General features: G+C 39.3%; 1 protein-coding gene across 3 annotated transcripts in view; it reads left to right on the forward strand.

Moving 5' to 3' along the window:
* The window catches only part of CDC14A (cell division cycle 14A), a 183,025-nt gene that overhangs the window by 154,127 nt on the left and 13,663 nt on the right, over positions 1–15,235 (forward strand). For 2 of the 3 annotated variants that reach the window (XM_011935181.1, XM_011935179.1), the window contains exons 12-15: positions 3,351–3,466; positions 4,522–4,569; positions 6,626–6,748; positions 7,448–7,974. In XM_011935181.1, the coding sequence (XP_011790571.1) occupies positions 3,351–3,466; positions 4,522–4,569; positions 6,626–6,748; positions 7,448–7,898 (738 nt within the window). In that variant the 3' untranslated portion in view covers positions 7,899–7,974. Of the gene's footprint in view, positions 1–3,350; positions 3,467–4,521; positions 4,570–6,625; positions 6,749–7,447; positions 7,975–15,235 lie in introns of those variants that run through there. The other variant, XM_011935180.1, reaches the window with a different exon arrangement.

Raw genomic sequence — 15,235 nt, forward strand, 5'->3', positions numbered from 1 at the left:
GATACATAAAAATATATCATAAATATATCTGCATCTCTCTCTATATATCTATATATCTATATTATTTATTTATTTATTTATTTTGAAACAGAGTCTCTATCGCCCAGGCTGGAGTGCAGTGGTGTGATCTCGGCTCATTGCAACCTCCGCCTCCCGGGTTCAAGTGATTCTCATGCCTCAGTCTCCCAAGTAGCTGGGATTATAGGCACGTGCCACCACACCCAGCTAATTTTTATATTTTTAGCAGAGATGGGGTTTCACTTTGTGGGCCAGGCTGGTCTTGAACTCCTTGCCTCATGTGATCCACCTGCCTTGGCCTCCCAAAGTACTGGGATTACAGGCGTGAGCCACCATGCCTAGCCAAATACTTTTTTTTTTTTTTTTAAGAAAAAACACCCCTGCCCTTGTCATCACCACCTCAGCTGCTCGCCTGAGAGGAGCTGGGGGAGAACGGTGGCCCATGAGGCTCGTTGCAGACAATGCGGCGGCTCCTGTGAGGGTGTTTAAGTAAACTTGAGGGGAGGAAGTAAAAGTATGTTGAATCTGGGTAGTTAAGTGCATGGCTGTGTATTGTAGTATTTTTGCTGTTTTCTGATTTTGAAATGTATCATAATTTACAGAAATATTTGACCTTTAAGATTCACAATAGAATGAGAGAAAAATACATGTAAAGTAATTATAATTTAAAGTGTACTGTTATTTAATTTTCTGTTTAACGGTATATCTTTTAAAATGCTTTTATTCTTTTCAAGCAATATATGATTACAACTTAAAAAATATCAACTAGTGTTGAATTCTAGCAACAAAAAATATCAATCTCCTCTCTCACCTTTCTGTATCTGTGGACCCACTTCCAAAGGGGGAAACCTCTAGGAAAATTATACTAATATTTTTAGTGCCATTTTTCTATTATAAATACTTTGCTTATGTTGCTGTTTTTTAATTGATCAATTTTGGACATTTTCCTATTGCCTCCTGGTTGTTGTAGACACGATGCAGCTCTTCTGTCTCACTGTCACCACCACTCCCAATATAACCATACTTGTTAGATCAAATAATGTGCACATTATTACTATGTAAATATTGTTCATGGTTGAGCTTAGTAGTACACTGTGACTGTTTTCTTTTTTGACACTCTCTTTGTTTGTCCTAGACTTAATTACCTTTTTTATTTGCATAGTTTTCTATGCATTTAGGAAAAGATAATGCTTTAAAAAGTCGTGCCAAACAATTTTAAATTTTTTCGAAATCTCAACACAGCAAAATTCCATTCTAATTCCATTCTCTTCCTGAAGACATTTCTCCCTTCTAACTTGGACTGGTTATTCTTAGCCCTCATGTGTGTATGTGTGTGTGTGTGTGTGTGTGTGTGTGTGTGTGTGAAGTCCTAGGATCAAAACTATATAGTCTGATTCTATAACTCTTCTTCATATTCTTCAGTTAGGTCCCTAATTTTATTGGATCTCATGTTATCTTTCCTTTTTTCCTGAAGAGCATATCCTGTAATAGTTTTCTCAGAAAGATTGTATGAGTAGTAAATTTTTATATCTGTTTTACCTTTACACTTACCTGAAAGGTAGAATTTTAGAATTACAGGTTGAGAATCATTTTATATTTAGAATTCTGAAGGTGTTTCTAGTGAGAAACATAAAGAGCCTCCTAGTTGGAGGAACAACCAGCGTTCCTGGTTTTCAAAATCCTGCAAAAGTACCCAGTTGACAATGAAACTGATTGTGGTAAGGATTCTGTCAGCTCCTCCTAGAAGCTTTCTTGGCCATTCTTATGACGGCCTATATGCTTTTTGGCCTCACCTCATATTCAGGACACTCTGACTCTGTGCTAAGTAACTGGTAACATCCCAGCACGTTGAGTGCTTACTGCAGCCTGGTGAAGCTAAACCCACCTTCTCAGGTGCACCATCCCACTAGCAAGCCTAGCCTTCAGACCTTCCTGATTCCTGCTCTTGCAGACTTCCTTTGATGGTAGTAAGTTCCTCCCCCGTTGGGACTGTATGAATAGAATTGAATGGTAAAACTGATTCCTGGAGATTTTTTACAAGTGCAACTTGAGACTCTAAGAGAACCCTCTGTCATGAAGACTGCATGATCCTGTGACTATTGAGCTGGTATTCTTCTTGGGCAGGACGACTTTTCCTGGGGTCTTGGGCTGTGTCACTTGTACCCATTCTTTAAGGGATTGCCTCTAGGAAGCTTTTGTCCTTATTCTTTCTTTCCCACTGGCCTGGTGCTTTGCATTTCTTTATTTCTTTTTTAAACTCAGAGATGTGATAGTGAGATTTGGTCTTTTTACTCAGGACATGCCTACTGAGTCCCAGGGTTACCTGTGGAACCCAACATAGGTGGCAGGGAGTGAGGAGGTATTGCGATCAGAAATGACTCAAATGTGACTGATGGAAGTATATTTTTCATCAAACAAGAGTTCTAGTTTTAAATAAGGGAGGGGACTCTTAGGGCTGGGAGGGATTTTAGCAAATCCAAGCACTTTGATTTTTCAGTTGAGGAAAAAAGGCAAAATACAGTCTTCACTGGTGCAATGACAGTGTGCTGTGGCATGTATTTTAGAAAGAACATTGCATCTTGGGACGAGAAATCTAATTTTGAAGTCATACAAAGGTCATTAAGAGTTTATGGGAGCTTGGGCAGTATTCCTAACTTCCATGAGTGTGTCCTTTCTTCATCGATAAATTAAGGGTATCAGTGTCTCCCCCTGCATCAGCGCTGTTGAAGAGACTAGCATTTGAAGAGACTAGCCTGATACCTCTATTTTTCAAACAATAAAGACTTATTTCAGAAGGGAAGATCTAGTGAACAAGGTCCTTTAAATCCTTCTGAAAAGAACTTGTGTGCTTTTATAGTGTTAAAATAATTACTGTGTTAAAAACTTACTGTATAGATATCCTAAAGTGTTTTTATCTTGTATTTTTGTAAACAAGTTATGGAATTAGCAGTGATGGCTCCTGGTAGTGTCTAAAAATATGTTTGTACTGCATCTGTGGGCCCTTCTGTATCTAGGCTATATTCCAACGCACGATTGTGTCTGCAGGAGAGAATCTCCTCTGTTGGGGTCCATTGTAACAAACAGCTCCTTTTATATTCTACCACATCTATTCCCATGCTTCTTTGATTTGGAATTTGACTTGTTGCCTGTTGAACTGGCAAATAGTTGAGTGTTCTTTTGTGTAAACTTTGACAGTGCTGATTCATAGTACCTCTAGTGACTTAATCTTTATTAAGATAATCTGTATAAAATATATCTATATATGTAATCTATTAAGAAACCTATATAAAGCCAAATTTTGACCTTTCTATGGAATGGGTATTTTTTTCCAGAATAACTTAGAAGATGATGAAGATGTGGAAAGGAAAAATGGTATAACCCAGGGAGACAAACTACGTGCCTTAAAAAGTCAGAGACAGCCACGTACCTCACCATCCTGTGCATTTAGGTAGATCTGTTTTAAACACTTCAATTCATAGTGTGCTTCCCTTTGTGAATAGAACATTTAATCTTCTCTTTAATCTGTAATCTTCTCTTTTGAATTTTGTTCTACAAATACTAAGTTTGCTATTTCGTGTTGTTTATTAATTATTTTATCACCGTTGGGAGTAGCTAAAGTTTAGAAGTTTACCAAAAGCAACTGCTGCATCTCAGTCTCTGGAATTCTACCTTAAGCTGCAAAGCAGTTACCTCTGGGACTGTTTCAAATTCTGTTTGGATTTCTCCCCTTCTGCTGTGAATGAGTTTCTTGTCCTGTGTTGGATCCTCACAGGTGTGCTGAGGCTTTTGTGTTGACTCATAGTGTATGGAAAAGTATTGTATGCCAGTCTCTGGCAATCCAAGCTAAGTCTTCAGCTTTACCTTCTATTTTTGAAAATTGAATAAGCAATTCTTACCTGTGCCTGTAAAGTTATAAGCCATCTTGACTTTGAAGTCTCAAACTACTCACCGGAATCAATGATGAGACTTGCATTCTGATCACAACATTTGAAACCTGCTGGTAGTTCAGATTGGGTTTAAAAAAAGGTTTTGGAATTAAAAGGTGCAAACATTTGTAAGTATCATTTTTTAAAAATTTCAATATACTGGGTGGCAAGGCCCCAGTCTGTAAATTAATATAATGGGAAGCAGCAACATTTCTTTGACTTATAAATAAGAGACACACATAGCAGAAGGATGTTTTGCCGGTATGACAAACACCAAACAGATTCGCAGGGAATCTGGGAGAAACTGTAGCACTGTAGTCAGATTGGGTCTTTACCGAGTTCCTGATCTAAGGAATAAAGGTTCATACTGCTCAAAGATGAGGTTATCATTTTCTGCAGTATTATGAGAAAAGGGGATAGCAAGCCTGATTCTGGGTAATCTAGTATCCACTTGCAAGGTTTCTCCCTTTTGCTAATGTAGTATTTTTACTGGGTTGATACCATTTGATGTGCCTTGTGGTCTTTGTGAAAACGTGTGGCCTGGTGATATGTGAGCATCTGTCTTTGATTTCCGCAGGTCGGATGATGCAAAAGGACACCCAAGAGCAGTGTCCCAGCCTTTCAGGTACTGCCAATGAGGTTCAATGTCTAGTAGCTTATAAATATATGCTTCCTTTTAGCCATGTTTCCCAAGTCTCAAGCATGAAAATCAACTGTACACAGCTTTTTGATTTTTAAATTGCTTCCTTTCTCTTCCATATTGTTTATGCCTTATTTTTTATGCTTACCATGAAAAGGATTTTTTTTTTTTTTTTTGCTGGTATGCCCACAGGGCTGTGTGGTGGTGGTAGAGACATCAATGTATTTTGTGCTCTTAGCCCATTGTGGGGGTCTCTCAGAAACTACAGGTGCTCTGTATCTTTCCTTTCGATCTAGTGATAGATCTAGCTTAAATTGTTTCCATTTTTATTTGTCCTCTTTCCCTCTATTTTTTCCCAATCAGCATGCATTTGTTCCCCTCCTTTATTTTCTGGTCTTATTTTCTTCTCTACCTTCCTTTTGAAGAGGGAACACTAGTTTTGGTCTGTGGAAAAATGTCCCCTGAAACCTCCTGGAGTGGTACCACAATCCGATGTGGCACTCGGTGAGAGCAGTAGAGATGTTTGGTCAAGAGTGTTGATGAAATAGGGGAAAGAAGCTCTTCACCTGCTGGTTCTTATTCATTCTTAGGTTTAGGACTGTTTAGTGAGGGCAGTTCTAAGAGGGCTCAAGCTTCTGGAGCTTCTGGAGAAGCTTGAATTGCTTCTTGGTAGAATTTTTCCCGTAGAAAAATCGCTTCTTGGTAGAATTTTATTTTCAAGGCAAAACATGAGCTTAAGCTGCTGTTTGGAGGATGGATAATGAAGGAGAGAGTCTACACGTGAATAAGCTTTTGTCTAGCAGAGAGGAAAACAGAGTTCAGCTACATTAAATGATTTATCTAGGATCAAATAGATTTGATATTCAGATTATGACTGGGCCCTGGCTATCCAGATTTGGGTGTTTTTCCTTTTTGTTCACTTGGCAAATATTTATTGAGCACTTGCTTAGAATCCAGCATTGTGCTAGCCACTGGGAATTGAAATGAGAGAGAAGTCTTTGCCCTCAAGGAGCTTATATCAAGTAATGGAGATAGACAAATATCAGATGATGCAAATGGTATAAGAGCTATGATTTACTATGAGAATATATGTTGAAACGTATATTGCTTGGGAACTCAGAGAAGGCTTGCTTGATGAGGTAACAGCTGATTGGACCATTAAAGGCTAAGTGTGATAAGAGTGGGTCAAATGGACATGGAAGATAAGAGGTAAAGGATGGGAAGGAGATGAGTAAATGCCCTGGCAGGGAAAATAGCCTGTGCACACTGGACAAACGCGTGGATGCTACCCATTCAGGGAACTCAAGGCATTTTTATGTAGCTGGAATAGAGATGTCCAGTGCAAAAGTGTGGAAAGAAGGACCTGTCCAGATTTTGGAGGGGTTGCATAAGCCAAGCCAAAGAGTTTCTATAGGCTTATGGCACAGAGGAAAGATGAAATGATTTAAACAGTGAAGTGACATGATTCACTGAAGGCTATTCACAATTCGAATTGTTCAGAAAAAAGATTAAAAGATGCCACTCATAGTCAAGGGTAAGAAATAAAGATGGCCTCACCTAGGGTAGTTGCAGGGTGGAAAGGAGAGGATAGATCTGAAATATAAGAAATGGAATCTAAGGTTGTGCTGAGGAATGAATACCAGTGGCAAAAAAGGGCAGTGACCCAGGAAGACAGGATCATGGCTAAGAGCAGGACTTTGACTCCTGGGTTTGAATCCCAGGTCTGCTATTCACTAACTGAGTGACTGGATGAGGAACTTTTCCTCTGTGTTTCTGTTTCCTCACTTGTAAAGTAAGGACAGCAATATTAGCTCCTTCATAGGATTGTTGTGAGGTCAAGCTGAGCCGACATCTTTAAGGTTCTCAGAACAGTGCCTGGCAGAGTTAGCGCTGTGTCAGTGTTGGCTGCTGCTGCTGTCATCACTATTAGGACCTGTCATGATATCTTTAAGACTGATTAATTTATCTTGTCCTAGCTAGTTGCTGAATGTTTAAGATAAGACTACTTTATTGTGACACTTTGCCATTTTTCTCCACAAAGATTAAGTTCATCCCTGCAAGGATCGGCACCTACCTTGAAGACATCAAAAATGGCACTGTCCTCTTCAGCGACAGCCAAGAGGATCAACAGAACTTCTTTGTCTTCAGGTGCCACTGTAAGAAGGTAATTTTTCTCTCCCTCTTCCAAGGTGCTAGTTTGAGGTACAGGAAGCTTGCAGCAGGCAATGAGTTTGGCTGCAGTTTTGTCAGAGCAGGGGATAAGGGAGAAGAGGAGAGACCACAGAAGACCCTGTGGTCTTCTGGGGCTTCCGTTCCTGTCTTGGAAGGGAGGAGACAAGGCTGTGGAGGCAGTGGTGCAGAGTGTGCTCTTCTTCTAGTGAGTCTGCAGCTGGCTTAGTGTGATCCAGAAAATGGAGTTTGGTTGCATATACAAATGATATTGTCATTTCTCAGCTGATATGTATAGGCAGGGGAGAACTAACCAAAATGGGTAGGGATGTTTGATGTAGTCGTGTGATTGAATATGTACTCCCCTTACATGGCCCTTTTCCTTTACTTCCCACCCCAGGGTAAATAAAATTCCCTGATGTTCTGTTTCGAGATCTGTAATCAAAGTGTTTTAGCCGGTTTCTTGGGTCCTAGTTAACTGCTTTTGACAAAGAAACTTGATATGTGTAAGTCAAGGCTACATATTATCATAACACCAAGGGTGGTGAAGAAGCCATCTTGACATCATTCACATTGATCAGTATTGTCTTCATCATGTTCCCCTAATGTCATGAGTATGTTTTAGAAACATGAGCTCTGTGTGAGTGTACACTGTTGTCTGTTTTTTCCCTCCTCACTTGTGTTTTCCATTCAGCTTTTCCATAAACTCCCGGCTAGCCAGTTCTCTAGGGAACTTGAATGCTGCAACAGACGATCCAGAAAACAAAAAGACCTCCTCATCCTCTAAGGCAGGCTTCACAGCCAGCCCGTTTACCAACCTCTTGAATGGCAGCTCCCAGCTGACTACCAGAAATTACCCTGAGCTCAACAACAATCAGTACAACAGAAGCAGCAGCAGCAACGGGGGCAACCTGAACAGCCCCCCAGGCCCCCACAGCGCCAAGACAGAGGAGCACACAACCATCCTCCGACCCTCCTACACTGGACTTTCTTCTTCTTCAGCGAGATTCCTGAGCCGTTCTATCCCTGTAAGTTCGCAGACACCACCTCCTGGTCCTCAGAACCCTGAACGCAACTTCTGTGCCTTGCCTTCCCAGCCAAGGCTGCCACCAAAGAAATTTAATAGCGCCAAGGAAGCCTTCTGAGCGATGCCTTCCCTCTGTGCTGTGAAACTGTCTATGCACTACATTCTGCTAGCTCCTCTGCAAGTAAACGCCACGTTTCAACTGGGTTTTCTTCCTTCTTTTTCTTCCTACCCTACACTCCTTTATAAGTAGTTTCTCTTAAAAGGGAAATAGCTTTCGTTCTTTTGATTATGGACATTGTTGACTTCAGTTACTTTTCAGTTATGTTTCCAATCACTCTGAATATCTGGTGCTAAGCCAGGAGCTGATTCATACGGTGGATAGCATTTGCTGGGGGTGTGCTGGTTTGGGAAATTATGGCTTTTTTCACATCATTTATCAGTGAATGAATTTTGGAGTATTGACATGTGGAAGGTACTGAATGAACACTCTCTTCCTAGAACTAAGCATTAGGCTCTTGAATATTTCACCTCCTGCAAGGAACTGACCCAGAATAAAATAAGTGGCAAGTGGAAGATGTTTCTAAGAAGGGCTTATAGGTAGGTACCTGGGATGCAAGTGGAGGAGCAAGCAGAGTATCAGGAAGGTGTTTAAAAGTAGCCAGCACTCTTCTAGAGAAAGGTGGGAAGACCTCCGAACACATCTTACCGGTGAGATCTCTATTTAGGTTACCAAGCTCTCTTTAACAATCAACAATACCTGGTAAAGTAAACCCTGTTGGTTAACTGCTATTATAAATTACTTTAATCACCTGTTTTGATTGCCTCTAGGGGTATTGAGATCTATAGGAATGTGAGTTTTGACTTGAGAGTAACAAGGACAAATAGGAAGCAGAAATCAATCCTGTGTATTAAGGAAATACGAAGCATGGTTTGCAACACTGATTGTACTCAGGGCTTGAGCTAGCCCTGGGTGTCTTGGAAGGCTCTGGCCGGGCATCCCTTCACACTCTCTGTTCTTGAAACATTTCCTCAGCCATCATCTAGGGAGTGGTTGCTTCTGTAGAGAAGCGGGGAGGAAGAAAGCTGCTGGTGGCAGTGTGCTGCGTATGGGCCACTCAGCAAAACAGGAGCCCCATGGTTCATCCTTAATGACATCCACTTTCTTTAGTTGGCAGTTTAGAAACCATGAGGATGGGCCAGGAGCAGTGGCTCATGCCTATAATCCCAGCACTTTGGGAGGCCAAGGCTGGTGGATCACCTGAGGTCAGGAGTTCGAGACCAGCCTGGCCAACATGATGAAACCCATCTCTGCTGAAAACTCGAAATCAGTGGGGCGTGGTGGTGTGTGCCTATAATCCCAGCTACTCAGAAAACTGAGGAAGGAGGATCCCTTAGGACCCAGGAGGCAGAGGCTGCAGTGAGCTGAGATCGCGCCACAGCACTTCAGCCTGGGTGACAGAGCGAGACTGTCTCAAAAAAAAAAAAAAGGAAAAAGAAACCATGAGGATGAGGATGTTTTCTAACATGAGAATGCAGTGTGTGTGTGTTTAAGTGTGTGTGTGTGTTTATGTGTGTGTATGTGTTCATGTTTGGGTGCATTAGATTCATTACCACTCCTATCCCTACCTCAGACCTCTTTTAAAATTTATTCCCACTCTGTCCACTCTCAACCCATTCTCTAAGAGGAGCCTAGCGTATCTGACTTTCCCTGTCCAATTTTACAAGCATGAGCCCCCGTGCTTGGCCTTGGCATTAGTTTAGATTCCTTTACAGATTAGGGTCCCAGGAAACTGCCAGCCATCTACCCCTTAATCTGATTCTGATCCCACTATATAAATTGGGTGTATAGGTATCATAAAAACTTAAATCCGTGTAACTAAGGATTAGATGTAAAAAGATAATATATTTACATTTTCCTAACTATATGTATAAATCATATACTTTCCAGCATTCGTTGAGCTCAGTCAGCGTTTTCACATACTGACTGTGGATCAGCCTCTTCTTTTGGATCAGAATGCAGATCTTTCAATTTTCAGAAAAAGTGCTAGAGATACATAGATAATCATACAGTCATGTGCTGCCTAATGATGTTTTGGTCAATAACAGACCACATATACAACGGTGGTCCCGTAAGATTATAACGGAGCTGAAAAATTCCTATTGCCTGGTGACGTCATAGCCCTTGTAGGGTTATAACTGCAGTACTCATGTGTTTGTGGTGATGCTGGTATAAACAGACCTACTGTGCTGCAGCCATATAAAAGTCTAGCAATACAATTATGTACAGTGCATAATACTTGATAATAAATACCTGTTACTGGCTTATGTATTTACTGCACTATACTTTATATCATTATTTTAGAGTATACGCCTTCTCCTTATTAAACAAACAAGTTAACTGTAAGCCTCAGGCAGGTCCTTCAGGATGTATTCCAGAAGAAGGCGTTGTTGTTAAAAATGACAGCTCCGTGTGTTACTGCCCCTAAGACCTTCCAGTGGGACAAGATGTAGAGGGAAAGACAGCGATATTGATGATCCTGACCTGGTGTAGGCCCAGGCTGATGTGTGTGTGTTTGTGTCTTTATTTTAAATAAAAATTTGGAAAGTAAATACTAAAAATATTTAAAATAAAAAAATAGGATAAGGATGTAAAGGAAGAAAATATTTTTGTACAGTTATACATACAATGTTTATTTTAAACTAAGTGTTAATTTCAAGTGATTGGGAGTTGATAAAAAATTAAACAATAGTAAACTAAGTATTATTACAAAAGAGTCAAAAGTTGAAACAATTAAAAAGTTTATAAAATAAAAATGTTACAGTAAGCTAAGGTTAATTGACTATTGATGAAAGAAAAATTTTTAATACAGATTTGGCATAGTATTTAAATGTACAGCATTTATAAAGTCTACAGTAGTGTTCAGTAATGTCCTGGGCCTTCACATTCAGTCACCACTCACCCAATGACTCACCCAGAGCAACTTCCATTCCTGCAAGCTCTATTCATCTAAGTGCCCTTTATAGGTGTGCAATTTTTAGATCTTTCATACCATGTTTTTACTGTTTATTTTCTATGTTTAGGTATGTTTAGATACACATACTTACCGTTGTGTTACAGTCGCCTGCAGTATTCAGTACAGTAACATGCTGTACAGGTTTGCAGCCAAGAAGCAGTAGGCTATACCATTTAGCTCAGGTGTGTAGCAGGCTCTACAGCTTAGGTTTGTATAGGTGCACTCTGTCATGTGCACACAACAATGAAATTGCCGAAGGATACATTTTCAGAGTGTATCCTTGTCATTAAGTGACACATGGCTGTGTAAATAGATTACATACGTAAAGGTATTGTATAATCCACACTTATAGCTGAATGCCAGTAGCATTGGCAGCTTGACAAGAATAATGTTCTAAATTTTTGTTTTCCTCTTTGCTGGTAGAACCATGGGGGCATTCTTTAGACAATTGTTAATCTCCCCTAATGATGTTTACATAACTTGATTTGGGTTTCATTCCATATTTTGTTATTTCTTTTCACTTCTCCTCCTCCTCGTCCCTCTTCTGGCTAGAATAGAGTGATTTTTAAATAATTGAATTTAAGAAATAGTCTGTGTGGGCAGTTGCTGCCACTTCACTTCTCCTCCCTCCTAAATTTATCATCTTATTGTAAAGAAAAGCATTTATAAATAGAATTATCAACACAACATTTTCCTCCCTCTCACCCTCCCTGGAAGTAAGAAGCAGCAGGTCTTTGTAGCAGACCCTCCCCCCTTTAACTTTGCTTACAAAACCTCCTGTGAGAGGGAAAGCTCCAAGTCCTACTTCTGCTGACTTGTGGTCAAAAAGCTAAATTATGATGAAAATTCCCATTTTGTGTGGAATAAGGAGATTATGAGTTATTTTTGTTTATGGTCCAGTGCAGCTTGTCTAGTTATGCTGGGTTTATTGTCTAAATAAGATCATCCTTCTAGTTCTAGTACTTCGGAAGATGTGAGATTAAAAGCCTTGAAGAACTAGAAAAATCACTCCATAAAAATGTTTTAAAATTCTTAGGTAGGAAAATGAAGTCTGCATGGCAATATCCTCCCAGAACCTTTAAGAAAGACCCAGAAACTCTTAGGGATGGGGGTGATGGGTATTTAGAGGGAATCTAATATTTTAAAAGCTACAATTAGCATCTCTTTTGAAAGCTGCAATTGCTCACTCACTTTTTGCAGCAGTTCAGCCCCCAGAAAAATGTAAAAATGATTTCCTTATTCTGTCATTAAATCGTTTAACACAGAAAACAAGAACAAATGTTAAGGATTCCTTATGGTTGTGACAGAATGCTGAGGAACAGTCAGATTTTATTTTTATTCATTTGTCCTCTTTTGCTAGTCTTGCAGTTTCTACTGCCCTGTGCAATGCACACACAAGATTACATTTTTGTTGACCCACTTACTGTAAAAAATGAGTTTCACTCCCTGACACTGAGAGGAGTTTTCAAATGCTTAAGAAATGAGGGACATGTGATTATGGTGTAGGTGGGGTGGAAGTATTTTATTAAACTGAAATTACTTGTGGTATCTGTCTTGAATATTTGCTATGCTTTATTTTTATGACACTTAATCACTGGATTACTAGTCATCTACATTGACCTTACCTGACCCCCAAGTCTGAGTTAGGTCATGTTGCTTCTCCCATAAGCCTCTCTACATCCCGCCTTGGTCTAAATCAGAATACTCTTTTTCAACTGGAATTTGTATCATCCACTAGACTATATGCTTTGTGAGGGCAGGGATGGTGCCTCTGGTTTTCATAGTTATATGCCCCGTGCATGGCATATATTAGGCACTCATTAAGTGTTTGTTGATTGGATAAAAGGATGGATGGATAAATGAATGAATGCTCTATAGCTTTAATAATAAAACTATACAATAAGTAAAACTTATTATAGCCTGTAATAAGCCTTGTTATACACTTTCCTATCTTAATCTTCAAACATTCGCAGGGATATTCTCATAGTGAAGGTTGTAGGTAATGTCAGTGGTGCCGTTCATTGTCTTGGAATTTTTCCTTTCTTCTCCATTCAGTTGCTTCCTCATCCCTGTTGTGTTTGAGTCTTTTATGATCTTCCTAACTTGTCTCTTTCCACCTTTAATTCCTACTTTAAAGTAGGATTGGCAGACTTTTTCTGTAAAGGGCCAGATAGTAAAGATTTTTAGCTTTGTGTCCCAACTATTCAACTCAATACATAAACAAAAGATGTGGCTATGTTAAATAAAACTTTATTAACAAAAATAGGTGGTGGGTTGCATTTGGATAGTGAGCTGCAGTTTGCCAACCCCTGCTTTAAAGCATTGCCAGATAAGATATATAGATTTCAATATCGTATTTCCCTGTTCAGAAATGACCAGTGGTCCCCTAGTGCTAGAACATAAATACTGACTTTCTTTGCTGAGCTTTCAGGCCCTCTGTACTGCATTTCTGTAGTATTGTATCTTTGCACCAGCGTTTACCTTGCTTACTCTCTTGTCCTCTTCTCCCATTATGTTCATGCCTACTGCGAGTCTTCAGGAAGCCCTTTCTTGGAAGCTCCCTGCCCTCCTTACCAATTTCTCATCTTTCAATAAAGACATATATTACCTTCCATGTCTTCTGTGAAGCTTTCCCCAATAAATGGAATCCACCCTATCATTAACACTTTATTTTATCATGTATGCTATTACATACATGAACATCTGTATTTGTTTACATATTGTCCGTGTATGTAAGAATTATCTCCAAATTTAAACTTCCATTTTTAGACATTTCAAAAAATTCTTTTATAGTTCATGGTGTCTAACACAGTACTGGTCACAGGCGGGAATTAAAAATTAAAATACTCATTTGGTTGAAAGTTGAAAGCAAAATGGAAATGAAATATTGTGTGCTTCCTACTTTCCCTTAGCGTTCTTATATGACAGTTGAAGTTGGCTTAAATGTAGTTCTTTTTTCTAGTGTTAGTAGCATTTTTATACTCAGTTGGTTAATGCTGCTCTTTGGTTATGAAGTCTGTGTGGATGTTTTCCATCTGAAATTTGACCAATGTAAGAACAACCTTGGTAGCCTATGAATAGGTTAAGTTCTTCTGTGTTCTAACACCAGGCGGAATATGTGTGTATTTTAAGGAATTGTTGGTCCTTAAAGTAGGACCTGGAATGAGGTCAAAATATTAGAATCTAGCTCTATAAAATAACCAGTTTGATGAAAATCTGAGTGATTGGCAGTGCACTAAAGCACGGTTCATTTTTACTTTGGAATAATGTTAGTGCTGACAGTAATAAACTACTTATTGATTGTGTGAATATCCATTCCCAGTAAAGTGCTAAAACTTTCCAGTGGTATGTAGTAGTGTTTCCCGATGTCAGTTTGTTGTCTTTTCCCTCAGCCTATTCTCCATTTTAAAAACTGGTCATCTTGTCCTGATTTTAAATATGACATTTTTATTAGTCTGCTTTTGTTGCTATTAAGAAATACCTGAGGCTGGGTAATTTATAAAGAAAAATAGTTTATTTGGCTCACAGTTCTGTGGGCTGTACAAGCATGGCACCAGCAATCTGCTTGGCTTCGCGTGAGTCCTCAGGAAGCTTACAATCATGGTGGAAGGCAAAAGGGGATCTTGCGTATCACATGGCAGGAGGGAACAAGAGAGAGGGAGGATGTGCGAGGCTCTTTTAAGCCACCAAATCTCAGGTGAACTCATAGAGTGAGAACTCACTCGTTACTGGGAGGACAGCACCAAGCCATTCATGAAGGATCCAGTCCCATGACCCAGGTACCTCCTACTAGGCCCACCTCCAACACTGGAGTCACATTTCAACAGGACATTTGGAGGGGATAAAACATCCAAACCATATCAATATTCATTTATTAATTCATATTAATGTTATTAAATATTAACTAAGTGTTAATATTTATTACAGTTAAAGAGTAGTACTGGCTTTCTATTCTTTTGTTGTATATTTACGTTGCTGTGGCTTTTCATCCTTCCTCTTTGTTGTGGCATTACTTTAGATTTGATGTAATTTTTCAGCTAAGGGATACTAACTATGTATCAAGAACGTGAGCTCAATCTCAGTATTGAACCACACCTTTGGCATTCATTCAACATTGCTATTTTTTTTCTCTTCCCAAGCGGACCTGAGAATGTTACTTGACAAAGCATCAAATCATTACGAGGTCAGCATGGTTCAGATGATGCCTTTACATTTGCATATAAGCTATTTATATGTTTGCAGTATTTGTAGATACATGTTAACTATAATTTAAGTTTCCAGTGTTAAATAGTGGTTTATGTTAATTTTCTGTATAAAGCCTGTCAGCTATTTTTGACTCTACATTTGAAAAGACTTGAAAATATAAAACTTGCTTTAAGTAATAAGGTTGATCAGAAATATATAATAGGTGAGGATTAATTTATATTCTCAATGTATTAGA

This window comes from Colobus angolensis, unplaced genomic scaffold (assembly GCF_000951035.1).
Source record: "Colobus angolensis palliatus isolate OR3802 unplaced genomic scaffold, Cang.pa_1.0 Scaffold141, whole genome shotgun sequence".
In the NCBI taxonomy this organism is placed as follows: Eukaryota; Metazoa; Chordata; class Mammalia; order Primates; family Cercopithecidae; genus Colobus; species Colobus angolensis.